Source organism: Betta splendens, chromosome 10 (assembly GCF_900634795.4).
Source record: "Betta splendens chromosome 10, fBetSpl5.4, whole genome shotgun sequence".
Classification (NCBI taxonomy): Eukaryota; Metazoa; Chordata; class Actinopteri; order Anabantiformes; family Osphronemidae; genus Betta; species Betta splendens.
The window spans coordinates 11040993-11068331 of NC_040890.2; the positions used below are offsets into that span (position 1 = coordinate 11040993).

The following is a 27339-nucleotide window of genomic DNA, read 5'->3' on the forward strand; positions in this document are numbered from 1 at the left end:
CAGCAAGGACTAACTAACTAGACATCAAAAGATTAATTTCCACCCATAAGCAAATTTTTGCAACTTTATCTCTTTTTGTCACTGGTATCTTTTCAGATAAATTCTTTAAATGCAATTGGCTTATCCTGAAAAACCTTTTATAATTTGGCAAAATAAAGTTGGAATCGGTGATTAAGGTTAATCAGCGTCAATGGCTGGTAGGAGGTGACACCTCCTACTTCCGCCCTTGGTTTATGGCTAAAACCTGCTTCATGTACCTGCAAGGGCAGCTTTCACGCCATTTTCAACCAATTAGGTTTATGTCTTTGTATTGTTCACCGGTCTTTTGCTTGCACAAAGCTCTGTAAACCTTTAACAACTGCACATTTTCCATAAAGACAGAGGACATCCAGTTTTAAGGAGATTAACTCCTGATGCGTGAAGAACGGGACCTTGAACTAAACAGGCGGTTGCCATGGTGACGGAAGCGCTAATCCAGAAAGGTCCACTGTTTGGAGAGACATTTTGAAAGTTTATTTTTAAGCAGAGACGCAACCCTGGATGTTTGACAACCTTTAAAAAGTACTTTTATAAATTATAAAAATAAAGGAATGTCGGGTAGAAGCGGCCGTTACAGCAAACATCAGCGGGAACGCCCAACGCTTTATAACGGGCCCAGATTTATTGATGGTTTGAGGGCGTGAAACCAGCGGTACCAGTGGCACAAACCGAACACGAACACGAACCGCTCCGGGTCCAAGTGCAGCACCTCTGGAAGAGAAGACGGGACAATGAGATTTTAAGGTAACATGAACCACACTTGTTGAACTTAGTGAACACCTGCTAACAACAGCCCGCTTCGACGCTAGCTCGGTCAAACCACCGCGTTAGCTTCAGTACGTGTTACAGTGAGTTTAATGCTAACGCTAGCATAAAGGTTCTTCATAATCATACGACTTAATCGTGAATTCGTTCTTTGGATACTTAGTTATTTGTTTATTGCTGTTCTTCCAGGTGTGAGAAAACAAGCCAAAAAAAAAAAAAAAATCTGAGAGGATGGTCAAAAATAAAAAGCGCTCAACTAAGACTAAAAAGGCGAGTTCGGAGGCTGCAGGCAGCAAAGGGCTGCCTCCGCTGGATGACCCAGCCAGCAGCGAGTTCCCTGCTGCTCCTCCAGAGCTGCAGGCTGCTGCTCACCCCCCGCTGGGGCTTCCAGACAAGGTCTATCTTCTGGCTTCAGTCATCTTTCAGAACAACCACCCGGAAAAGCCTGCAGCCCACCGACTGGTGAATTATGGCAAGGAGAGAGGACTCCCATTGCCTGAAGTCAAAGATGGTGGCATGCATTGTGCAGCTTATGAGCTGGCCTTCAACACACTTAAATGTAAGTTTGTGACTTACTCGTAGGCATCTGTTAAATTTACTGAACCATGTGACGTTATTGCTTTTATCTCCCCCTTACTTCACTTCCATGGTTATGTGCATCTTCTTGCCCCTTTCCTCAGAAGATTTGTACTCTGTCCCTTCTTTGGCTTCTTCTCGGGTTCACTAAATTGCACACATAGATCTATTTCATTCCAAGACCATTTGAAATGAATTTGCCTAGGCAGGATAATTGACATGTAAATTGGATAAAGATAGATTGAAGGGCGTATAAAAAAGAAAGAAAATGCTTAAATGGGCAGGCAGGATTCTGTGGGATGCTACAGATCAATTTGTCCCGTAGTCTGTTATCTGCGAACAGGGTGGGGTCTGGGTGTCTGAAGTCACAGGCCTGTGTAATCACCATAGTGATAAGAGAGGGGAGATGAGCTAACTGTCAGCACAGGAAGCTGGCTGGAATCGATTTAATGCGTCCTTAGTGGATGGAGAGGTCAGGTAGCAGGAACACCCTCATTGCCATGAAGGATTTTATTCATTCCCACTATCCGTCTGCTGAGCCTGGTTAAGCCTTGGGCCTACATGTCTGCCATTAATGCAGCTGGCCTCTGAATGCCTATTCTCGAAGCTCCATCGCCTTGTTGCACTAACCTGGTTTATTTTTACAGCTGTAGGTCATGGTACTTACATTACCAGAAAGTGGCTATAAAGATAAGAGGACAGATCTCAGGAAGTGTATCTTTTTGTCAGGAATTTCTTCTATCAGTCACTCATTTTCTTTAAGAAAATCTATTGCTACACTAATAAGGAATTTGCTTTTAGTGTGAGCACATCACTAAGTTAATTTGTCTATGTATTCTACACAAACTTGGGTTCTAAAAAACTGGCCTGCTTGGGCACAGAATAAATGCGGCATTAATAAATCCCTTTTTTGTTCAGTGCTTACTTCAAAGACCCAGCTCTTTGTCATATCAGTGCCTTGTTTAAAGAGTTTTTCTCTACAAATCCCACTTAACCATGTCTGAAATGTCTGGAATTATTTCATGAGTGGAATTTCTCCAAGTGGGATAATACAACACTGATAACTAATGGGAGAAGGAGATCAAAGCCATTATTTGGTATTTTTTAGGACATTAAGCAGATTAATGTTCCTGGTTTCTTTAATTTTATTATTCTTAAGTCGACCCTGGTTTGCATGTTTGTTGGTAAATGCTGCTTTGTGACAATATGTGTTTCTCAGTCAGTGTTGCACCTTGTGCTAATTTTAATAAATGTTATTCACGTTATATATTGTAGATGATGAGTATTGTTTCATGGACTTGCTGCGTGTCCAGATGAACCAACACACCCTGGAAGACAATGTCAATCTTTTCACTTTCTCTCGTTACAAACAGACTGACTTTTGGTGCAGAACTGGATTTGCTGCCAACATGACTGTGACACACACTCACACTGGCAGCCAAGACAAGACAAATCATTTGTGCACTGCCTTGAAATGACTGATCTCAAACTGAGGCGAGGTCGATTGTTAACCTAAAGAAGTGCTTCAACAGCAGAAAGAACACACAGAGCAAAATGCCAGTGTGCACTGGTATTGATCTTGTGATTATAACTCTTATCTGCTAAAAACCAAAAAGTCGCCCAGTGAGCTTTGTGTCAGTGACTGAGGACACTGCAGTCGTCAGACCGTACTAATGTATAGAGGAAGTTGCTGTTATGTTTACCCTTTTGTAGATTTGACATTTCTGCAATAGGGACACAGCTGAAGATGCCCAAATAACAAATAATAGTTTATTTCTACATTTTCTTTCTTCTCAGCCTCCCAATTCATACTTTCTTTCATGTTTTCTAGGCTTTTTTTTTTTTGACCTTCCCATTATAAAGGTGTGTGTGTGTGTGTGTGTGTGTGTGTGTGTGTGTGTGTGTGTGTGTGTGTGTGTGTGTGTGTGTGTGTGTGTGTGTGTGTGTGTGTGTGTGTGTGTGTGTGTGTGTGTGTGTGTGTGTGTGTGTGTGTGTGTGTGTGTGTGTGTGTGTGTGTGTGTGTGTGTGTGTGTGTGTAATATCTGGATGATTCTAAGCGTAATTGTTGACCTATGGACAGGTTTCTTTCTTGCTAATTGGTCATAGCGTGCTGTATGTTCTCATGTTCCCCGTCTTAGAGCTATGTGCAGACACAGACATTTTTGTGAGTCTTTACTGCCTGACCTTGTTGCTAGAAAGAGGCTTCTTTCCCTTCTTTCCAGCCTCCCTCCTTCTTTTTCTTTCCACTGGTTATTCCTCTGAGCATTTCTGCCCTATTGTCTATACTGGTCAACTGGGCTGCCAGATGCCCTTGTCAGGCGACTGTAGCTGTTGTATTTTGTGTCTGACCACAAAGGTTCTTTGGGCCACATTGTGCAATGAGAGACAGAAAGGCTGTCTAGTCTGTCCTTGCTCACAATCATAGCAGCTACCACCCGTATGCCTCAGCAAATATTAAACTGTGCAGGTTTAACGCTGTAACATTGATTTGCCATTTAGTCCAAGTGTGACTGTGGAATTCATGGCACATATCGTTTTTGGCGAATTCTCTGGAAGATTAATGTTCAGTTGAGTGCGCCGATGTGGAACACTGTGGAACAATAAGCGTCAGGACAGGAGGAGCCTGCATTCAGACCTGGCTCTTTCACTTTCAAGGATTTGTTTGACTACAGTTACCATCAGTCACCGCTCATTGTGTAATACGTGAATGGAAGCTACAAAACACACAATGTCAATATGTGATTGGTGAACTAGTGTGTAACTTGAGTAGGACATACTGGGCTCATTTCTAGGCATTTCTGTTTTCCATGTTAAAGTTTAGTTCAGGAACTCTGATCTGAGAAACTCAGCCTTCGCCCAACAACCTCAGCACTGGTACAGGTTACAGGTTGTAAAGGTGTAAAGAGGATTTATAGTTTTTGTTCAGGATGTGATTTATAGCATATGGAAGATGATGATATCTGCAGACTGGTAATAAATTCAGGGCCTGTCTTTTACATGTCTGCAGCAATGCCCACTGTTGCAAACTCCCCTGAGCTATATCAGCTATAAATTAGATCACTGTCGGTAATATGTCTTTGTTTCCTCAAATGTTAGTCCCATTGCATGCCAACACTGATCTGTGTTTACTACGTGGTTACAGATGCTGTATGTGTGTTTCCTCTCCTATACACACCACTGTGCATTTGGGGTAGTTTAGGATGATTTGTGATGTTTTGATAAGTTGCAGCAGTGTCTGTGGTTTCCACAGAGTCTCAGTTCTGGGACCCTGTCCTGGTTCTAGAGTACAACTTTAGAGACTTTCCTGTCCAAAAATATTTAAGAAAGCTGCACCATGCACTTGTTAGACCCGATGCATTTTGCATACTGTTAGCTAGTGTAGATACTGTAGTTGGTGCCTTTTATGATATGGCAACCACGACACTGTTATAAAACAGTGTGTCCATTAAGATTTGTTACAGATGTTCAGAGGCAAATTTGCTAAGTTTAATACTTTACAATAAATCTGTAACCGCATAATGTGTCCAACAGGGAATAAGTTGGATACAATAAGTATGATCACTTAAATTAACACTCTATAATGTGGTGGTCAGTTTCATTACGTATTTGTATGTAGCCTGTTTATTATTAAGATTACTTTATTGTCATTAGCTCTTTAAGTTTACACACCCACCTGCCACAAACAAAATAAAAGAAAGAAATGAAGCAAATAAGAATCAGATTAAGCCCAATTAAGCACTAAATAGGCATTTAATCACAGGAAATTAACCCACCCCCAATTAAATTATATTTTCAAATTAAATCCCAATCATTGTGGAGTTCTTAGAGCCTCTTTTGCTCTTTGTCTTAATCTCTTCTTTGTTTTATTTCAAGACATATTCTCGCTATTAGATTTGTTCTTTGTAGCATATATTTTACCACTAATGAATAGGAGTCATTTCTTGTGCCTCTGTCTCCAACTCTAAATGAGAGAGTCAGGATTGGTTTCTAGGGATAATTAGACACAGACACAAGATGGCACTAATATGCATCATTATTACTTAGATGCGCAATTAGCAATGGGAATCCCTGTTCCTGCACGTCCATCCTTCACTTAATCTTGTTTTAATTTGCTTCTACATAGATCAAGAGCTGCTGGAGGACATCATGGTTGATAGTGGGCTCTACCTCATTGAGGCAATGGTAAGTGAGTCTATAGCCGCAGTAGGTTTAGAGAAAGTAAACATGTTGGCATGTGTCAAATAATCCTGGTATTAACACTTAACTTCTAAAGGAAATGATTTTTCTGATTTTTTTTTTATTCTGTTCTGTTGAACTTGTGGTAGTGTTGTGGTAGTATAATTTTCTATTCTCTTACTTAGTGTTCTTTGACTGCCTACTACATTTCCAGTTGATAATGTATTCTGTTGTTTCTGTAGGCCACTAATAAGTGAGAGTAGTATTGATGCATCACATTTATACACACTTTCACCAATTTACAGTTTAAGCATTTTATATTTTCTACCCTCATCAATGAGAGCACTCTGTTCAGGGTAACATGTGTACTAAGTGGCAATTGCATAGATAGGAATATAACTGACTTTCAAAATACCACATTAGATAGAGATGCAATTAAATGCTTTAGCAGCTCTGGAGCAGTGTGGTTAAACTTGTAGGAGTTTGTCCTGTGTTTAATCCACATCTGTCCTCTGTAGCCTTAGTTATTCTTGATTGACACTACAGAATCGACAGGCTGAGTGATCTTAAAAGAAAGTTGTCCAGCATGGTCATAAACCTCTGATATGTACTTTTGCCTCTTATCATATTTAATCATAAAACCGTATAACCATATACGCAGATAAATAATACATGTCTATGTCAGGGCAATCACAAACATACAGATGCATTATGACACCTTACTGTGGCATTCTCTAGACACACTGAAATGATTGCATGTGATCCTTTCACATGCAATTGGTCTTCTTTTGTGTTGGTGGTAGGTTGTTTCTCTGTATCCCAGTAGAGGGACATTAAAGTCCAGACACAATGAGACAGTCTTTGGAAGTCACTCTCACCTCCTTTGCACTGCTGGCATCTATAAAGTTCAACCTTGATGGAGAGAGGAGAAAGTGACAGTGCCAGATGTGGAAGGCAGCCTGGAAAATGTGGTGGGCTGTACATCAGGGTACTGGAGAAAAAAGGGGAATGAAAAATGACGATATAGATAGACTTGGACGCTGAAAAGTGCCTGAGGCACATTTGATTACAGTGTGGAGAGGAAATTAAGCTTAAAACCTGTGGAGGATGGAAATGGTTTGACTGACCATGTAAATCTGTGGAAGCAAACCCATTATGTCGACCTACATGAAAAGGTGAAATCACTGAAAATGAGCCATAAAAATGTTAATTACATAGGTTGTACACATCTATATCCTGAAATCACAAACATTGCTGTACTGTACATACTTCTTGGTCCCTTAGAGTAGTAATATTCATATTGAGTCTAAGTTCCAGTTGCATATATTTTTAAGTGCAGCTGAGTCATGTCACAAAATTATAAATGTGTATAGTTAAGTAAATTTCAAATGCCACAGGCCTGATTTGGAAGTCACAAACAAAGCTTCCTTGTTTACTGTGGGTCACTGTTGTACCATGGGAGGCGGTTGCCAGGCAGCTTAATGAGTAGAAATGTTCCCAGACCTGGGGGTTTAACCTTGATGAAGGACAAGTGGAATGTGAAAACCTACTTTTCCTAGAATGAAATTAAAAGCCTCGGGAATGAAGAATACGTGCTGGCTAATTTTTTACCTGCAGCATAAACCTTGTATCTTTTCGGCCCATTAGTCCTGTGGTGAGGATGTGTCAAGCTGTTGCTGCTGCAGAACGCCATCTGCCACTAATGCCGCTAGTGCCCTCCTACCCCAAGGGACAGAAAGGTGGAGAACAAGAGAGACATAGACAAAAGGAGAGAGTAGAGAAAATTAAGGGGAGGGGGATCATTGTAAAGGGGGAGAGGGAGAGTCATAGTTTCGACTTCCTCTTGTGTTCAATTAAGAAGCAGCTGTGGGGTTGGGGTAGGACAGTTTCATTCCCAGGCATATTAATAACATTATGTATTCTAGGCATACAACCTGCTGCACAGCACACTCACATTGCTCCTTTTTGTTGGTCTCTATTTGAAAAAGAAATCACTGATTAGCTTTTATTTTTTTATTTTTCTTTAGCCAGATGATCAGATGGGTCTTGTGGCTGTGATGCTGTATGACTTCCAGGACAGAAAGTTCCTTCCACGGGAACACCAAGATGAGGAGGAGGAGACCATACAGAAAGTCAGAAACGTGGAAAAGTGCCTCCTCAGGTAAAGAAAGCTACAGTAGGAGAAGGACAAAACACTTTGAGAAAGAAATATAGAAAAAAGGGTTCTCTTTTATGTCTGCTACTCAGGTGGAAAACCAAGCTGGCAGCTTCTTTGGCCCGTTGCAGAATCAAACAGGATCTTTTGTCCATTCACTGTATCCTGCCAGAGAGTGTGAAAATGAAGCAGGAGAGATCAAGCAGCCTTCTAGTGTACGCCTGGGTCAACACACTGAAGAGCAGGTCTGGACAAACTGTACAAACTGTACAACTTGAAAAATTTTCTAACTCTCTCATACAACCAACTTTGTGTACAAACCCATCCGCTGATAGATTACCCCAGTAAATTGACACCTGTATATAAATGTACTGTAGGAGAACAAAGCGGCAAGCATCTACTGTACACACACACTGCCCAGTGTTTTATGGACCAGGTGCCCAGCTGACATCCAATTAAAGCACTATACTAGCGTGTGTGTGTGTGTGTGTGTGTGTGTGTGTGTTAATGTGTGCTCCTGCACTTACACCGACAGGCTGATTCTGTTAGGTGTAAATCCTGCTGCTGTGGACAGATTCAATCAGCAACAACCCTCAGCGAGCTCTAGGACTGTAAAGGTCACCTGTTGGGACTAGTGGCGTGGGTCCATTTGTGTGAATCCTAATGTCTTTTTTAAGGCCACACAGCAGTTCTACACAGTGTTAATGTATATGATGACATATTTCCCCTTCGCTCTCTTTCTGGGCCTTAACTAAACTGCTTCTATGTATTTTTTTTTTTTTTTTTTTTAGTTATGATGAAGTCCAAAGTGTGCTGAAGAGTTCTGGCTTCTCGCAGGTGAAGTGTGTCGATCAGCTGCAAGGCCGGACCTTCTGCCAAGACACCCACTGTAGGGATGTTCTGGTATTCCCTGCTTTGCTGAAAGCACAGCTGTATTCCACCAAGCTGCTTAGTGACCACAAACTCATCATCCAGGTCCGATCGCCACATACAGAGCTGCCTCCACTTTGTGGAGTTCAGTCATGTCAGTCTTCTCTGTTTGTGATGATTTCGCTTTAGTAATGGACTTGCACACAATGATTATAAGACTTTGTTCACCTACAGTACGCTGTCTAAGATTAGTTTGCCTAGATACAAATATTTCACATCTTTCCTCTCATCTAAGAATACTTCACTTTGAGCCATAAAGAATTCTCCAGAGTGGGAGAGGGAGACACCTTTTTAATGATTTAATTTGTACTACATTAAAGTCAGGCTGCCATATAAACCATAAGCGGCACGTATCCCCACAACACATTTAATTTAGTTTTTCAGCAAGATTTAATCAAATATTAAACATCACTGCCTAATTAATCATCTTCCTCCTCTTCACTTCTGACAAACCCTGTGATCTCGATGGTAACTACAGAAACATCCCTGGGTTTGCGCAGGAATACGTTGAGCAGGAAAATGCTGAACGATCTGACATTCACTGTACAGTATGTTGCTATCTGACTGCACAGTTGTCTTTCTAACTAACTGGTTTGTGTGTAGGACAAGGCGTGCAGCTTGGGCCCGTACGCAGTGTGCTCTGTGTTACCAGACAAGGGGGATGTTCTCATAGTGGGCTGCTTCTCTGGCTCCACTGTCTCACACACTGCTTCCCTAATAGCTGAGAAGCACAACTCCAACGGCACTAACAGCAAGACCGCAGTCTACGTTTGCGTTAGTGACCGAACAACTGCTGAGAGGGAAGAACTACAGCAGGAGGTTACTGCCATGGGCTGCAAAAGTAGGCACTATATATATACCCCTCATGTTGCCACATGAGGGTGGCTTGGGCCATCAGACCTGAGCGCGTGTTTGTGGCTATGCTGTCATTACTGTGTATGCTACTCAGATGTGACGCTGATAACGGAGGACTTCCAGTCTCTGAATAGCGATGACAAATGGCTTCAGAAGGTGCGCGTTATCCTGCTGACTCCCAAGTGTTCTTTATCGGCTGTCAGCAACCCCGTTGAATTCATAGTGCGAGAGAATGGAGGTGCGTCACAGTGTAGGTGTGAGGAACCATAAAGTGTGGGCTTTAAAGTTACGTCGTATAATTCAGTGTTTGTAAGGTGATATTGTCTTTATACTGAAATACAACAGAAATTCATATGTCTACAAATGCACAATGCTCTGTGTTTAGTGTATGCACAATGCTTTTACTCTATACTGCAAGATATTCTGTAAAGATAGTCAGCTTGCAGACAGTGCCTATTTAAGAGTAGTTCATAAAAGTGAAATTCTATCTTTTGGGTAATGCTTCTCAGACACAGACCTGCTACAGGACTTATCCCAGGGATCTGTAGCCCAGAGCAAACTGGAAGCTCTGGTGACCCAGCAGACCAAGGATATTGATCATGCCTTGAAGTGTAAGTGTAACAAGCGCTGGCTCTCATGTGCACACACCCATAGTATACCCATGCCATCTCAACAGCTTCACTCAGCTCTCTGACACAGTGAAGCTCAGTCCTAATTATCTTATCTCATATGCCATTAGTCTGAAGTCTGTGATGTTCCTAGGAGATCGTCTCAGTCTTAATTAGGAGTGCTAATGTTACTCTGCACCATTCTCATATTTTTAGCATTTCTGCTTTGTATTGCATAATTGAAAGTACTGTAGCAGAAGGCTGAGCGCTTTTAAGTCATATGATACATAGATACAGTATACCTGCTTTGTTATACAGATGTTACAGATTTTTTTTAGTTGGATTCTTTACGTTGTGTTTTATTCCATCCAATGAGCTGTGAGCTGTCTGTGAGCTGCACTCATTAGCCTTGGCTTGTCTTGCTCGTCTTTCAATGTTGATGTGGGTCATGTCTATCAAGGTAAAGGCTTGTGTTAAAGGCAATGAAAACCAGCAATTCTAATGACATAGCCATCGATCGTCCCTCTCTACATTTTGCCAGTGTAGATCCTTTTTCGGACTGTTAATTAAAGGTGGCTGTGTATTGAACGCTTTGGGTAAGTTGAGGCGATGGTCTCATTTGGTCAATGCTTCTACATAGACACATGAGAAGAGAAATGCTCACACAGACATACATCCACAGTGTTCCACACTGGATGTGGGTGTGTTGCTGTGAAGGAGACATGAATGACAAATGTTTCCCTGTCACGATTTAGTCACCTTGTCTTCAAGACCCCCACATCTTTAGAAGCAAGGCTTCACATTGGTTTGAAGCTGATTTGCCACATCTGAGCAGGTTTTATTTGTTATCAACTAGGTGTTAATTGTTTCTGTCTAGCTATAATTAGTGAGCAAGAAGGGAATCAAAGCTCAAGTGAAGGAAATCAAACGACCGTCAGCTCCACATATCTACAAGCCAGCAGCTGAATATGAGCAAGTACATAAATAAACAGTAGGAAGAAATGAATATTCAAGACACAATTTCTTCAAAGGGAGTGCACCAAGAGGAGAATGGCTCCGACTGAATCATTAATTAGAAGCTTTATAACTAAAATGTATGTTTGTCAGATAAATAACTGTTGGAGGGATAAATCACAGACTTAGGTTTTTATTTTTGAAAATAGGGTTTTATTTGTAGAACACAATTTTAGTATTATCCATTGGCACACAATATTTTAATACAATGCAAACCTGTTGTGTATAGTTCCCAAGGTGCTGGCGCTGGTATACTCTACCTGTTCATCATACCCAGAAGAGAATGAGGGGGTGGTGAGCAGAGCCCTTGAACAAGCCAAGGCCAGGTGTGAGCAGGAAGGGGAGCCACAACAGGCTGACTTCAGGTCAGCTTCAGTCTTATCCAAGTGCCTTGACTTTCTGCATTTGTCTCCGTCATTGAGTTTCTTAGTATGTTTGGCTTGTTGTCTGTCAGCCTGCCTAGGTGTTTATTTTGCTTCTGTTTAAGTCTCAGCACACCTTAGGCAGGAAGTGAAGGAGACTGAAAATATAATCAAAGGTGTTATTTTACGTATCTAAAATCGGAGAAGCTTGGAGAAAAAATGCTTTCAAACAGCTTGGCTTCCTATAAACGTATGTCATTTTATTTCAGTCTTTTTTGTGTGTGTAGTCTGAGGAACCTAAGACTTCTTGATGTCAACTATTACTGTGGACTTGAATGTACCATGACTGACTTCTTTCTGCAAGTAAGCTGGCCTAGCATGCTGGCAGTGCCTCAGGCTAATATAAATAAAACATGAGTAATGTTATTGGAATGGTTCACGGTGGCTTTACCTTGACACTCTGTGCTTTCATGCAGTTTAGAGCTAAAACGGTAAATCAGACAAATAACTGAGTGAAGGCAATGCTTCAAGCAAAAATAATAATAGATTTAGCTTTTTGTTTGTTTTAAAATAATTCATGAAACATTTATTCAATAATGAAACAAATCATTATCTGTTGGTGTGTATTTTATTAATATGCCTTGTGTGTTTCAGTGTTGTGGTACTTGTTCTTTTGTAGACTGCAGCTTTCTGTTTGTGTGTGTGTGTTTCAGATCCAGGCCAAGTGTGGACCTGTTCAGCTGTCCTAACCATGCTGGGGACTCCGAGAGCGCAAACCCCTACTTCATACTGGAGCCATCAGAACGCAGCAACGGCTGCTTCCTGGCCGTTCTCACCAGGGAGGTGAGCCTCATGAAAGAGTTTAAGGTTCATTTAGGTGTAATTCATTAGCCCCTTGGTGATCTACGTGCTCCGACAAGCCAATAAGAAATGGGACAATAACCAAAATGTTAGGTGAAAGGAGAAAAATAAAAAGCATATATTACTTCAGTGCCACCTTTCACCAGTGAATCTATATCTCGTATACTAATGATCACAAAGCCAGCTGCCGTGTACAGTGCTGTAGGTTGTGTGTGGCATAGTAATTCACCTGTAATGAAGCATGTGTGCTTAGAAGTAATCCCTGTGACTGAACCCAGTTGAGGTCACTATGACATTTTTCTAGAATCCCCTTTTTTGCCTTAGTGTTACAGATAAAGCCTTTATGAAAAGTAAAAATACAAGTACAGTAAAAGTACACAGCTGGTGATGATTTTAGCCAGTGCAACAAAATGAGACTATCAGGGATGAATTCCGCTCACTTAGTCACTTAGCCTTGACAAGCTGTCTGACCAGAGAGAGAAAGGTTCGAGCATGAGCTGAGGACCTGTTCATGTGCATGAGCACAATAGCGTGTTACTCGACTGGCTGTGTGTGTGTAGGAAGACTGGCAATGTGCTTATTATTACGATGTAATGGCAAACCTTAACCTTCAGAAGCACAGAGCAAATGCTCTGTGCTTCTCGGGGTCTGTCCAAACAATCAAACATGTTGTTTGTCCTTTCTAAGTGTAGAATCAGAACTATTTGGTGATGGCTCTGCTTGTGATTTGTTTTGAGAGAAAGGGAAAGGAACATAGGGTATAACGTTAGATTGGGTAGAAATGCGTATTACAGTCTGTGACAGGTACTTGGTCAAACGCAGGGAAGGGACAAGAAAAGGAAAATGAAAATGTTGGGTCACACACTCAGGCGTCCTGTCGAAATCTAATCAACAACCAGAAAGAAATGGTGAGATACGGTATAGGAGGAGGAGGTGGGATGAGTGCAAATGAATGCTGAACATGGTGAAACAATCAGAACCTACTGTAGAGCAGGATGGGACCGGGTCAGCTTTACAAATAGAAATTGGGCAAGTCAGAAGGAAATGAGAGGAGCGAGAGGTGTGGAAGTCACCCTCAGAACTTATGGATATTGCAGAGCTGTGCTCGTGAATTTCTTAGCCCATCGGAGGCAACAATTCAAAGAATGTGTGAATAAGTTTATGAACTTTTTTGAGAGTTACACTTGAAAATTAGAAAGTAGTGCAGTGTCTTGGAGGAGATTTGGGCTGATTCCATGCCTGCAAAGATGTTTGTGATAGATTGGAACTTCTCAGGTAATTGGAATTCACTCTGTCTGATTATACTGTGTGGTTCATAAAGTCTAGCTTTCACTTCTCTGTTTCAACCAACACATCCGTCTCCAATCCACCTTGACTGTCCTCTCTCTCTCTCTCTCTCTCTTCTTTTTGTATTATTTTCGTATGCAGTAGTTCGGAGACGCAGCAGAGACTCTAACAGAGGACAAACCCACCTCTAGCTGGTTGTGACTGCAGCACATGCATGTTGCAGTAAATCTAGATGCACTGGCAGGTCTCATGAAGTCTGTGTCACTGTCCCTACATCCTCATAATCCACAGCATCGCCACATTTACAACATACTCCCTCACATTATGAAATCTGCTTTTACACTTATGATGCCAGCGGAAGGTTATTAAACTGTTTTACCCCCAATGGATTTGACAGAGCTCTCTCACACTGTAGCGTCTGTTTCCCCGTGACCATTTATCATGTTTTATACCTCCACAGACAGGAATGAAAAGATAATCAAACTGCTGTAATGGTGCTTCAAGCAGGATTTTTTCCTCTACGTCCAATAAACTCAGCTAATCAAAAGTTATTGTGGCACTTTGAAAAGCCTCATAAAAATAGCAATTATATAAGTGTTTGGATGCTGCCTGGCTTACATTGACTGTTAAACCTGCAACCAATAAAGTTTTTAATGAGATCTCCATACAGAAACATCTGGAGATATTCAAGTGTTGTGTTTCTGACCTGATGTCCAAATGAAGCAGGACACAGTGGACTTAGCTCTCAACGACTGAAGGACACATTTCAACAGTATCAGTAGGAGTTTTCCTCATTTGTTTAGTGTGAGTTTATATATTTGAACGTAGTTTCAAAGCTAAACAGTGGATATAGTAATTTACATGGGACGGGCACACATCCTGACCAGGATACCCTGTGGTAGCTAGATTTAGCAGGGCGTAGAGGGAAATGGGAAATTTACAGAGGATGGCGTGGTTGGTTAGTGCAGATGGGGAGGAAGTGAGATTTAAAAGGGTGAGGGGGAAGAGAAGGAGGCGAGGGAGAGCGTCTCCTGAATAATTCAGGGCTCCCTGTCTGTATGAGTTACCATCAGTGAAATTCACTGCGTCCATCACAGACTGCATTTTGGTCGTGCTTCTAAAACATGTTTACCTGTGTGTGGGCGCCCATGGATACATGCACATGTGTGAGATGCAAACTCCTTGGAGTCTGTAACTGCACCTGTGTAGACTTACAGGCAGCTTGTACAAACACATGTTGCTAATTAGCATTAAGAAAGCACTTAAAAACAAAATAGACACATAAACCCACACAGGACACACGCCCCCGCTGTGTACACTATGCCTGTGAATAATTCAGAAGGTGAGGGGAGCAGGAGGCTGCTGTGTGGCCCGGTGCTGAGGCAGCAGGTGACAATCCAGTCAGCAGCAAGGACACAGCCTCGCCTCGCCTCGCCTCTGATCTAAACTTGTGCTTTCTTTCAACAGCTTGTTTCAGTCAAAGAAGCACCACAGGAGGTGGTAGCCAGGGCGAATGCCAAAGGCCTGCTGGACAAGATCAGCTGCAGCCAGCCAAGCAAAAAGGAGCAGCACAGGCATAACCCGAGGATCCCCAAGGCGTCGCAGACCCGCCTCTCGTTTAGTAATCGGACCAAACAGCAAGTGTTCATGGGCAGCAACAGTACTACTTTGTGTGGCCATCAGGAATTTACCAGCAGGCGTCAGTCAAATCAAGGTGGGTACTGGTATTGTCTTGCTTTCTTTTTTTTTCTTGGTGGTTTCTGTTATGTATCTTCTGTTATCTGTTTTTGTCTTTCAGGAAAACCCACATCACAGCGCTCGCAAGGTTTAAACCACACAGTGCCCACCTCCTCCTCCTCCTCCTCCTCCTCCTGTAGAGGAGGGAACACAACGCCCACTTCATTCAAACCAGAAAACCGCTCACCCTCAAAAAGCATCACCTTTTCATTTAACACTGCAGTTTTCAATGGAGCCAGTCTGCATCCTGCTCCTCCTGCTGCACCAGTCGCCCGAGCTCGTAAAGCTCGTCAGGAGGTGCTGAAGCCTGTGGTGCTTGTCCTGCCTCCTGTTCACTTCCCCGACCTCCTACCGCCTCTGTGCAGTCGAACAGGATTCAGCACCAGCTTCAGCTACAGCAAGTGGAGGAGCCCATCGCATACTATACCCAGATCCAGTCATGGCCTTTTAAATGACATTCTGGTAAAATCACGGCCTCTATTCTAAAAATGTTAGTAAGTATTAAGTATTGCAAGTATTAGCGTTTGTGCCAAGTTCTTAGTAATAAACATTGTAGTAACTGAATCTAAAACCAAAATGTGTTACTAAACTTGATGTAGAATCCTCTCTGAATTGCACTAGTTATGATTACAGTATCTTTGTGCCATAAACCCAACTTTGCCACAGTCAGAGTCTAGTAACTGCTGTTATTTACAGCAATGTCATCTGAGTGTCACTACATGATAAATTGCTTTTACATACGCTTCCAGACACTGGCGACGATAAACTGACGAAGCTGCTCCTTTCTTTCGTTAATGCATTTATTGTCACAACAGATTACATTTACAAGGTGTAGAGATGAGTGAAGAACAGAAATGATATGATTCATGACATCTCTCTTTTGTGTGTTTTTCATTTCGATCAAACTGCCTTCAGAGTTCATGTGGAGTGCAGGTGGAGGCCTCGAGCCATAGGAGCAGTGTAAAGGTTTCAAAAGCAGTGACAGCAGACATTTTCCTGCTATATGTGTGCGTGTGTGTGTGTACCAGCGTCACAACTTCGACGTGAGTGGGAGTCGACTGGCTGCATCTACAGAAGAAAAAACATAGACTGTAGTTAACCCTAGCTGTATGACAAACAGGGACAGCCGTGTTCGTTCAGCTGTCAGCACTTCTTCTGCCTGGGTCTGGAATATTTTGTAACAACATAAATCTTGGATGAATATATTAAGATTCCTGAGGAAATTGTAAAGTCCGAACACAGGCATTGTGACATTCTTGAGCTCTTTAAACCTTTTTTTTTTTACATATGCAAACAAAATCACAATCATAACTAATTTAAGCTTCAAAGTACATTAAAAGCTGTTTACTTTCTTTTGCTGAATGGATCATTCATTTAGCAACACAAGTAAAAACTGTTAATGGCCAATCTTTGCATTTCTTTACATAGGTAACTGATTTTCTGTTTCCAGTGTGTTGTAAGTAGGGCAGACGTTCTTGCTCCGGGGTGAATCCAGTCATGGTCAAGAGGAGATGACTTGTGCTGAGAGCATCTGTTTCTTCTCACCCACTCTCTTATTGACCGACCAACATAAAACGTAACCCATCAAAAACATGCAAAATCATAGCCCTGTCTTTCATACACCGCTTACAGTACAGTATCTCTCTTCATATCTACAAGATTTGTGCCCTAATTTTCTCTTTTTCTACATACAGTCATTTACATACTTTTCATTAGTACAATCACTTCATTTAGATTCAGAGATGTTTTGATTTTCGGTCTTCAGTTGTTCACACATCGAAAGGGTCAAAACATTTTTCTGCCATTTGGTGGGCGTCCGGAGGCTGACACCGTGACAATCATCAGATTGTCAGGAGATTGTCGTGGGTTCCTGTCAATTCCCATGCGGCAAGACAAGTCCTTCTGCCCTGGAAAGCTACCGTATCTGAGCATTATCCAGTCCAGGGGCTTCTCCTGTGCTCATCACTGTTGCAGAAGAGGACGGCCCACGGAAGGAAAACCAAGTAACCCAGGCTTTCTGCTTAACCAAGTCATCCATCTAGCCCCAAAATCAACGTTATCTGAGGGCCGGCGGAAGAGCAGCAGTGTTCAAAGGTCAAAGTTCAACCAGTGACACCTACATGTGCTGCAGCTCTTCCATTCTGCCTCATGAATCAGGTACCGTAGGCGTTCGTAACTCTTCATCAGGCGTGGATGAGGATCGCTCTGCTTTCTGTCACGTGGTTTGTTAATATATACATCATTGGTTACCATGGCTGGTACTGATCAGGTGGTGGTGTGGCGAGAGTGTGAGTGGCATCCAGGCGTCGGCTGGGTCGGGGGGGAGGGGTTTGTGGTCACTTGTAATGGTCATTGCTGGGGGAGTTCTGACTGCTGTTTCTTGGGTTTCAGAGTGTCTATAAGAGACTGGACGCCACGTTTCACGCTGGTGGTCACCCGCCGAGTCACGGAGTCGGAGGTGGGCGAGGAGGAGGAGCCAGCGCGTTGCGACGGCGGCCGAGCCACCAGACACTTCTGGTACCGCAGCTGAGGAGGAAGGAGACAGGTAGGAGCACGTTTCACCATTTGCCCGGTGGACTAGACGAGCCTGTTACTGTAGCGGTGACCTGAGCTTACCACACATGCGGCCTGCACGGCCTCAGACACGCAGCCTGCGTTGGGGTCGCACCAGAACACATGACACTGGAAGTGCTGATTCCCAGTGTCCATAATGAAGGCGAAGGTGTGCACGTCCCGCCCCACGCCCATAAAGGACAAGAAACGCACGCGGCACTCCACCAGCGCCTCCTCTTCCTCCTCCTGCACCACAATCAGACGTGTGTTAGACATTCACTGATTTATTCGCATGCTCTCTATATTGGTTTTTCCTCACGAAAGCAAAAAGTCCCATGCCTTTTCTTTGATGACGGCGACTGTGGTGTCAGCAATGCTCAGTATGACGGGAGTCCAATCCTCTTTGCCTGTGGAGGACACGAGGCTGTCTATTGCTCCATTTATTATGTCCATACCTGAGGAGAAAATATACAGTAGGTCTGAGCGGACGTGCAGAGGAATATAATACAGGCTGTGATGTCATAGGACCAGTGAGCATGGATTCGTATTTACCGATTGGTCGAGACACAGAAGTCATACCCAGATACAGCACATGGAACTTCTGCACCAGCTCAGTCTTTGGCATGGGGAACTCTGCAGAAACACACACAAACACACAGATTGCCCACAGGGAGCTTAATCACTAAGCAACATCCAGCAGCAAGTTTCAAATGAGAAGTCCGCACACGATAATTGGCTAAAACCAGAGAAATAAACAAACACTGGTGAATATTTTAATATTTTAGGATGCTGCTGTCACGATTAGGGCATGAAATAAATGTATTCGCACACAAGCGCGCAGGATCTCAACAAGCTCCAACCTCGGCGTGTTAACGGGTTGGCCTGTAGGCAGAAATGATGAATGAGGGTGATCAAAGGTTGTACAGTATATCACCTGCATCTCAATCTGTGCAGAAGTTCACATCTGTCATCCCCCAGAGCTGCACGGTTATCACACCACGCCAGTCCGAGACGGTTTAAAATAGGAAACCATGAGCATGATGTCAAACAAAGGGAAACTGTGGAACCAACCTCAAGATGTTCAAGCATTAGTTTGATCATCTAAAATTTCTATCCTCTGAAATTAACAGTTGACCTTCATATGACTGTCATGATCTCAGGATGGGAAATTAATCAGCGATGATGACTTTTCCCTGGATTCACCTCATTAGTGAACTCCAGGAAACAGGCCCCGGTTTATAATAATATTGAACGGTATTGAACATATTTGATGCAGCAGCGAGAAAGGTCCGTTCTGATGAAGTCAGTCGTCCGGTTGGTCCAGTTTAAGAACACCCAGGACTTCTCTCAGTGGAGACAAACTAGTTTGAACAAAACACACTCAGTTGAAGGGAGTCACGGCGCTAAAGGATGTGAGGGCTGTTCTTTGATCCTGAGGTTGGGACGGGTGCTGGGGAGCACCGGGCCTCGCCTCAAAGAAAAACACTAATTGGGTTTTAATGAGGTTGACTGCCTCTGGTAAGTGAACGGCCGATACGGTGCTTTTATATTCCGATGCTGGAGCTCCGTTCCCCCCTCCGCGCTCCACACACACACACACACACACACACACACACACACACACACACACACACACTGAAGCTCACGCTACAGCTGAGGATGAATTGTGCTGGTGCGTTTCCTCTTTCTTCCTATAATTACTTGGGACTGAGGTGAACAAGCGCAGGGACTTAGCGAAATGGGAAACGGTGAATAGAATTAGCGCGCTGAGGATAAAGCTCAGCGAATGGGGAGCGGGGAAGCTGATCTGGAGTCAGCATTATCTGTGCGCAACTGAGCCCAGCACACTATCTTTTCTATTAACAAATGTTCACAGTTGCTGCGGAAGCGATAAGGTCATTTCCAAAATGCATATACATGATTTTAGGACTGGAGGGTTGCACATTACTGCTGAATGTGAGACAAGAAGAGATAGCACGAATCGAATTCTCTCACCAGGGAACTACAAAAGGAGAGACTCTAAGAAAAAGTGTGTGTGTGTGTGTGTGTGTGTGTGTGTGTGTGTGTGTGTGTGTGTGTTTACCTTGTAGGGGCACATCGGAGCCGGTCTGGGAGGCGCTGCCAGCTGCAGCCTTGGCACTTTTCCTCTCAGCCATAATCTGAACAAAGGTGGAAAACAAATGAAGATGGAGGGAAAAAAAGCACGGGGAAGGTTTGGACAGAATGAAAAGAGGAGTAGAGAGCGATGGGGCAGGCGATCGGGGGGGAAACGGCTGTTTGAAAGTGGACACAACAGATGGCCGAATCGTCGTCGACTGTTTCACAAACAAGCATGGAAAAAGGTCTTTCAGCACAAAAATTACAGCTGAAGCACAAATAATAAAAATGCATGAGGCTGCCTATGCTTTTTATGTGGTCAACATAAAAACTAAAATAAAACCCTGCACAATAATAAGGTTTTTACAGAATTCTTTACCACTTATGACTAATTTATGGCTTTTTATTTTCACAAGACTCTTTTTCTGCAGATTTTACCTCATTTTAATACTTGCAGCCACACATTGAAAGTACTTTAACGCTCATGTAGCTGAAGTAACGTCACAGCAGTTTTCTGGACGCTAGATAATAAACTGACATAAACTTGACTCTCTCCCTTTCGCGCTCTGCTGCTGCAGCGCGTACGCGCTCTTTGGATTGTCTGCGTGGCCGCCGCACCGGGCGGCTGCACCATCCCGCCACAGACACTTGATTAATGGTGCGCGTCATTAATCAAAGTCCGAGGTGAGCGCGCGCCTCCGCTCGCAGGGGGGAACGCGCTCGCCGCACCGCGCAGCCGCACGGCCGGGGTCACCGGGTTCGTCTGCTGCAGTGAAGAGACGCCTGAGACCGGGTTGGATGGCGTGAAAAGGCACGGGCACAACGCTAGCACACACAGACCCTCCCTCCGTTAACGCGGGCCAGAACATTGGAAGATATTAATAAAAATATACTTTCTAAATGGGTCAGTGTGGCTCTAAGGGACAGAAGTAGATTTATCCTTCACAAGGTCAGCGCTGGACGGAGGACGGGCAGCCTGCGTCTAGGCCGCGCCCACCTTCAGTACGTATGTGGCGCTGCTGTTCCAGACTAACTGACTACAGACAGGCGTGATGTCAAAGAGGATTTAAAGTGTAGGACTGCAGAGATAGAACCTGTCAGTCCAACATTCAGCGTTACGGGAGGAAATCTTTCCTTAATCATACTTCATCCTTACACAGCATTCAAATGCATCGCAAGTTCTGTCAGCGTCAGTGAGACGTCTCTCATCCGTCTCCGTCCCGGGTGGGAGCGAGTGGTTATAGCATCTTATTTAAACAGAAAGAGATTTTGCAGTCGAGGGAAAATGATTTTTACATTCATAAAGTTCCATCCAACCTCATTCTAGTGTCTAGTTATGAGCAAATCATTCTTATTGTCCACCCTGCTCACTGTGACGCTACTGGCTGCTCCTCGCTAGTAGAAGGTCATTCAGGTGCATCGAGCAGCTCAAACCAGTGCAGCGGCAGAAACAGGCTCTCCGGTCTTCTTCTACGGCCCTGATTAAAGCGTGATGGCCCGTTTGGGAGCAGCGTGGAGGCGCTGATGGTAATGACACCCACCTTGGAGCAGATTTCGTGGAGACTGGTGGCGATGGCTGCGGCGGGCGTATCACAGCGGAACACGTGGCATTTCAGCACTCGCGTGTTCTTGTCTCTCGCCACGTATGCAAAGTCCCTGCAGCACAAGCGGAAGGCACACAGGAATCAGCGCCTGAGCGTTAGTGAAGAGGACAGCGTTTCCCACCATGCACCTTTAAAGACCTGAGCCACACATTGGGAGCCGTCGGAATTTCAGCATCTCCTTTGCAGAATAGGTCAAATGCCATCATTGTGTCTGCGCCTCTTGTTTTCTACAGCCTAATGATATTTATTCCATCTCATAACACTTCTTCATTTCGCGTACTGGACGTGAGGGAGTCAGGATTGATCCACTCGGGTCCAATTCACCGAGAGCTTTTGCAGCTGATAGATTACAGCTTTGCTCTGCAGGACTACTCCTCAGAGAGCCGTGTTCAGGCTTTATGGCGTATTGTTATCAAACATTTTAAAGAATAACTCCTCTTCCCAGAAGGCAGCCAGCTTATTAGTATGTGGATATAATTGCCAATTATACTTTACATTTCCTTCATCAGCATCAGGTCTGACTTTTTAGCAGTGGCCGGAAATATATTGATTAGTTACAGTCTCAAATGGCTTGTCATCTTTTGTTTTCCTTTCTATCATTGCGGGCGTTTTGTCTGGAGGGAGGTCGATGCAGACATTAAACAGGCTCCTCTTTATACGCTCTGATCTGAAACCAGCCTCCTGCTCCCATTGGCCGTGTCACGTGTTCTACACCTGCGTAAGTTAACCATAAATGACAACAGGACCTCGTTACCTCGTTTTGCATCATAACATATTTACTTTTTCTCCAGACATTTCCTGTTGGAGCTCTGCTCTAATTAGCTCACTCATTTAAGGCCCTTCATTATTCATGTCATTCACATGCTGCCAGGAGCTTTGCTCGTCTTTCCATAATTAGTTGTGAAGCAACATGTGGGTGTTTGGTGAACAGATGACTTAAAGCCCCCTTAACATGCGACGTTTGTTGGATGATGTTGCTCCAGGTTTTAGCCTCTAATGCCTTTGTCAATGAAAACTGTGGTTGCCACCTTTAGTCGACACAAACACAAAGATCAGCACACGAGGAGGCAGAGGTGGGTGTCCTAGGGCCTCATGGAGGAGAAGGATGAGGAAGGCGAGTCTACACAGGGAAATACCACACACACACGCACACACACACACACAACATGGAACACAGACACAGCTGTTCCTCATTAACAGGTGAGAACAAAAGGTCCAGCCAGGATTGAAATGAATGAGTAAACACACAATGCAGAGTGAAAGCGTGAGAGTGAGGACACGCAGAGAGGCCGAGTGGATGCAAGCGTCACCAGATGCAGCTGAACAGCTACACACACACACACACACACACACACACACACACACACACACACACACACACACACACACACACACACACACACACACACAGAATAACCATAAACACAAACAGAAATATGGCAAACACAGCTGGCATTTATCACAGCAGGCTCTTTGTGTTTATGAGTCCATTATCTGGCCTGTCTCCTCTGCTTAATTGTGCGCTCACACACTTTGGCTCCATAATGTTCTGTGCCTGTGGCCAGGAAGGCAAGTGTGATGGGACATGGGTGTGTGTGTGTGTTGTGATGTGTGAATGCAGCCAGTGCACTTCGTTCAGGGACATTTCAGCAGTGTGTCACCGAAGCAGCATGAGTGGCCTTGCCACGAGTATTACAAACTGTTCTTTTATGACTTCCTTCCCTCTCTGGGGGATCAAAACACTATAAAGCGGCATGCAACTTTAAACAGGAAATAGCCTGTGGCTCTCTGATGATTTAACACCAGTGATGCAGACCTTCACTGGAAGCTGCTCCTGTAAAAAGCAACAATGACTCTGATCACAAAGCCTCTGGTCTGATGCCCACAGTGACAGATGTGATTGCACAGAGGGTGTGAAAGCCTTGACCCCACAGCTTGTGACAAACACTAGTAAAACAGACACACAGTTACCTTTCTCTGGGTCCCAGGAAGCAGGAGGAGGAGACCGGGGAGGTGGGGAAAAGAGGGAGAAAAGTGTTAAGTGAGGTAAAGAACGGGAAAACGAGACAGAAAAGGGCAGAAGAGGAAAGAACACATTAACACAGAAACAGACGTAAAGCTCCACTGTCTGAGTCACTGATGGAGTGTGTCTGTGTGTGGCTCAGCATTCATCTACATTATGGAACGGCTCACCTTTCTCTGTGCGCACACACACACACACACACACACACACACACACACACACACACACACACACACACACACACACACACACACACACACACACACACACACACACACACACACACCTTGTTGCAGTTTTCCTCCAAATCTCTTTCATCCTTCTCTCTTTGCTTTCGCTCTTTAATCTTCGTCTTCCCTCCTCAGCTCTCTCATTTGCTCACTCCTCTGCTCACGCACTGTTTGATTCCATCGCGGCAGAAAGGCCAAAAAAAGCCGGCACAAAGACTGATTCATATCAGCAGTGTCACTTCTCACATACACTGCGTAACAATGTGTTAGGGGAACACTACAAAGGAGACACAGAAGGCTAATTCAAACATTCACTGCCTTTGATTTCTCGATGAGCCACTTAGTAGGAAGCAGCGTGTGTGTGTGTGTGTGTGTGTGTGTGTGTGTGTGTGTGTGTGTGTGTGTGTGTGTGTGTGTGTGTGTGTGTGTGTGTGTGTGGACAGCTGCTGGATTGTTTCAGAACATCAGAACTGCTGCTTTGACATGTCTGCAAACAGCCGGTAGCCACACATGCACACAGACACGTCTGCTGAATCAGTGTCTATGAGCTTTAACTAGCTACACATTACTCCTTCTCTTCTTCCTCTCTGCTCCACGCCTCATTCAGACTTCACGCCCTTTTCACTGTCAGACTCTCTGGTGAAATTGGATTTTGGTGTCAAAATCTTGCACGGTCCGAGAAGCTGCTGTCCACTTACGCCAGCATTGCTCCCTGCTCTCCCCTCTCTGCAGACGCTTTGCATGAGGGTGTCGGGCTGAAAGTGTGGAAGACGCTTTGTTACTGGTGTGGGAACAATGTCACGCCTGGTTCAAACCCAGAAACGACTCCCACCTCCCTAGAAATCTGCATCATCGCACCGGCCTTATTTGACTTTCACAGCGTGAGACTGAGACTAATCCAGCTGCAACCCGTCTTTCCTCCGTCGGCCGATGACTAAGACGTTTATCATTCATTCGTCTACTCTCTTTTCTCTTGTAAATGTTTTCATAACCAGACGTTTCACTCTTGGTAGCTTAATGTGCAAACAGAGCAAATCTGCTGGCTCACTTTAGAATCACCAACACGGATTTGTAACCTTGGTTAATCGAGGGGACGGCGCGCGGCGCGGAGAGACCAGCAGCAAATCAAACGGCAGCCGGAGACGAGCGACAGCTCGACCCCAGAGATGGAGGAAGAAAGTTAGGCAGGCAAAGTTATCAGACAGGACTGATAGGAGACTGATAAAGCCAGGAGGCCAGAGAGCCTAAATGAAAAGGTGGGAGCGATGGAGACGCGGCGTGGGACCCACTGGGGCCTGGATGCTGGAGAAGAGGCACGAGATGAAAGGTACCAAAGCACCAAAGCAGAGAGATGAGTTAAAGCTAGACTCCCACCACTCACGCTTTCTGTTCCTCTCCCTCTCTCTGTGCTCCACATATTTCCCGAGCTGAATAAAGGATGACTGACTCACTACTACCAATCTCTTTGATCCCGATGGCTGTGAAGCAGGCTCAGCTGGAGCCGGGGCGCACCAGCTCGCAGATTAAACCAGGTCACGGCTGCAGATGTATGGTGAACTGGGTCTGAGAAGGTGCATGAGTCTGACATCAGTCAGCCGCCATCAGTCGTAGTAACAGCGCGGCGTGTAGTAGTAGCAGCATTAGCATATGTACGGCTAAAGGAAAATCCCACCCTTGACAGTGTTTAGGTATGAGGGGCATGGCGTGAAGCGTTCCCGCAGGCTTTGATCCTCCCCCCCATTCATTACAGTTCAAAAACAGCAGTGAGCGCTAATAAACAGGCTGTTGACACTGAAACCAAAGGTGAAAACAAATCCATAGTGTGGTGTGAAACCGTGGCCCGCTAACACTCTGCTGCTGCTGCGTTTGACTCCGTTACAGCTGCTTGGTTGTTGGTGAGACTACAAGAAAACTGCAGCCACATCCAGATGTGATGCCCGATTCCAGCGGTGGGGTCCGTAGCTGCGATGCTCAAGAGACTTATGAAACGCAAAAGGTTCCAGCAAACACGTAAACTGGCCCAGAGGTGGACGTTTATCTGCAGTAACTACCTTTAAACGGGTTTTTCCTATAAACAATTGAATTTGGAAGTCTAATGCTGCATATTTTAGATGAAGCACGGCTGCAGTTTATGGTGAATAACTGTAGTACATCTTCAGGTGTAATAAAGCAAAGTGTGCCGCCTTTTACGAGGCAGTGAACGTGCCACCAGAGTAACCAGTCCCCAGACTTCTCTCCAAACCATCTGCCACAGGAAACACACTGAGCCCCGTGGTATCGCGCACACTTCACACAGACTTCAATTATCAAACAGCCCTGACGTCTGGGTAGAGGCGGCCGCTGCGCTCATGCACTTACATATGCTAATGGAGGCAGGAGCTGATTAGAAACGTCTGAGGAGAAGGTTCCTGTGACTCCTGTCAGCACAAAAGGCACAGATGTGGGTGTGGATGTGTGCGGGTGTGTGTGTGTGTGTGTGGGGGTGTTGGTGTGTAGGTGTGTGTGTGTGGGTGCGGGTGTGTGTGTGTGTGTGCAGCAAAATATATATTATTGACATAGTCATCGACTCAGAGCGAACCAGTGACCTATGGTAGCTGACAGTGCTGCGACTCTGGCGCCGGTCCAGCCCGGACGTGGACCCGGTCCAGTTTCAAGTGCGGCTCAGTGCTGATTGTCACAGGTGAGATCAATGTTAGACAAGGAAAAACCGCTGTATGGTGATTTAGAGGGAAAAGTCCTTTCAAGCTCACTATAAAGAGAATAAGGAAACAGCGAGCAGGTGGGTTTATATTTAGTAGCTGCTTTTCTCCAGTTGTTCTGTGTTTTTCAGCATTTGAGGCTTTGTTTTACAATAGAAGCGCTTGTTGAACGGAATGAAACATCCTCAGCAAAGAGGAAACGCTCCTTTAAGAAATAGAATCAATGTGAAGCCATAATCACAGCAATCATATGGGTGATTGATGATAATAGTACAAGTACAATCCTCAAATTGTAAGCGGTGACAAACGGAGCAAACATTTCTGCCGCGACCGCTCACGCATTAGTTTCTATGTGATTCAAATTCCGTTGATGAAGCCTTTTTGCTGAAAAAAGATAATTTCCATTTGCCGAAACTCAATAAACATTGTAATACACTGCTGCACTGAAGCGGTTTTGTTAAATTGGATCCACCAGAGATGAAAACAAATGTTTGTAGAAAACACATAACTTCATCTGATTGTTGTTTATTGTTATGGAAACATAGACAAAAGGCCATAAAACCTCAAAGAGCCATTAATAGTAATGTACAGAGCTGCTGACAGAAACGGGCGTAGCTTTACTGCATTATCAATGTTAGTGTCCACGGCCTCTACACTGATTTGATCCAATGCTTCCATTAATAAGACACAGCATTTTTGAAGTTGATGCCCAACAAACTACTGTATGATCCAGAATCACTTAATGAACTTTAGCACCTCGGTCCTTCA

At 44.2% G+C, this 27339-nt stretch overlaps 2 protein-coding genes across 8 annotated transcripts in view; one reads left to right on the forward strand and one right to left on the reverse strand.

Moving 5' to 3' along the window:
* Positions 1 to 99: 99 nt before the first annotated feature.
* LOC114863947 (putative methyltransferase NSUN7) lies at positions 100 to 16717 on the forward strand. 3 transcript variants are annotated; one of them, XM_055512273.1, is made up of 14 exons: positions 118 to 783; positions 994 to 1363; positions 5504 to 5562; positions 7584 to 7717; positions 7804 to 7956; positions 8503 to 8686; positions 9245 to 9482; positions 9591 to 9746; positions 10006 to 10107; positions 11348 to 11483; positions 12194 to 12323; positions 15096 to 15342; positions 15427 to 15855; positions 16281 to 16717. In XM_055512273.1, the coding sequence occupies exons 2-13, from the start codon at positions 1036 to 1038 to the stop codon at positions 15849 to 15851; spliced, it is 2292 nt and encodes a 763-aa protein (XP_055368248.1). In that variant the 5' UTR covers positions 118 to 783; positions 994 to 1035; the 3' UTR covers positions 15852 to 15855; positions 16281 to 16717. The 3 variants fall into 3 exon arrangements, with proteins under 3 accessions (XP_055368249.1, XP_055368248.1, XP_029020346.1); XM_055512274.1 differs by having other exon boundaries at positions 100 to 783; positions 8503 to 8614; positions 15427 to 16717; XM_029164513.3 differs by having other exon boundaries at positions 135 to 783; positions 9591 to 9734; positions 15427 to 16717.
* LOC114863945 (amyloid beta precursor protein binding family B member 2) overlaps positions 16148 to 27339 on the reverse strand; it is a 23983-nt gene continuing 12791 nt past the window's right edge. For 3 of the 5 annotated variants that reach the window (XM_029164507.3, XM_055512270.1, XM_029164509.3), the window contains 6 exons: positions 21557 to 21671; positions 20002 to 20077; positions 18471 to 18551; positions 18258 to 18373; positions 17982 to 18164; positions 16148 to 17891 (listed from right to left, as the gene is read on the reverse strand). In XM_029164507.3, coding sequence (XP_029020340.1) covers positions 17715 to 17891; positions 17982 to 18164; positions 18258 to 18373; positions 18471 to 18551; positions 20002 to 20077; positions 21557 to 21671 — 748 coding nt within the window. In that variant the 3' untranslated portion in view covers positions 16148 to 17714. Of the gene's footprint in view, positions 17892 to 17981; positions 18165 to 18257; positions 18374 to 18470; positions 18552 to 20001; positions 20078 to 21556; positions 21672 to 23590; positions 23870 to 27339 lie in introns of those variants that run through there. The other 2 variants (XM_055512272.1, XM_055512271.1) reach the window with 2 other exon arrangements.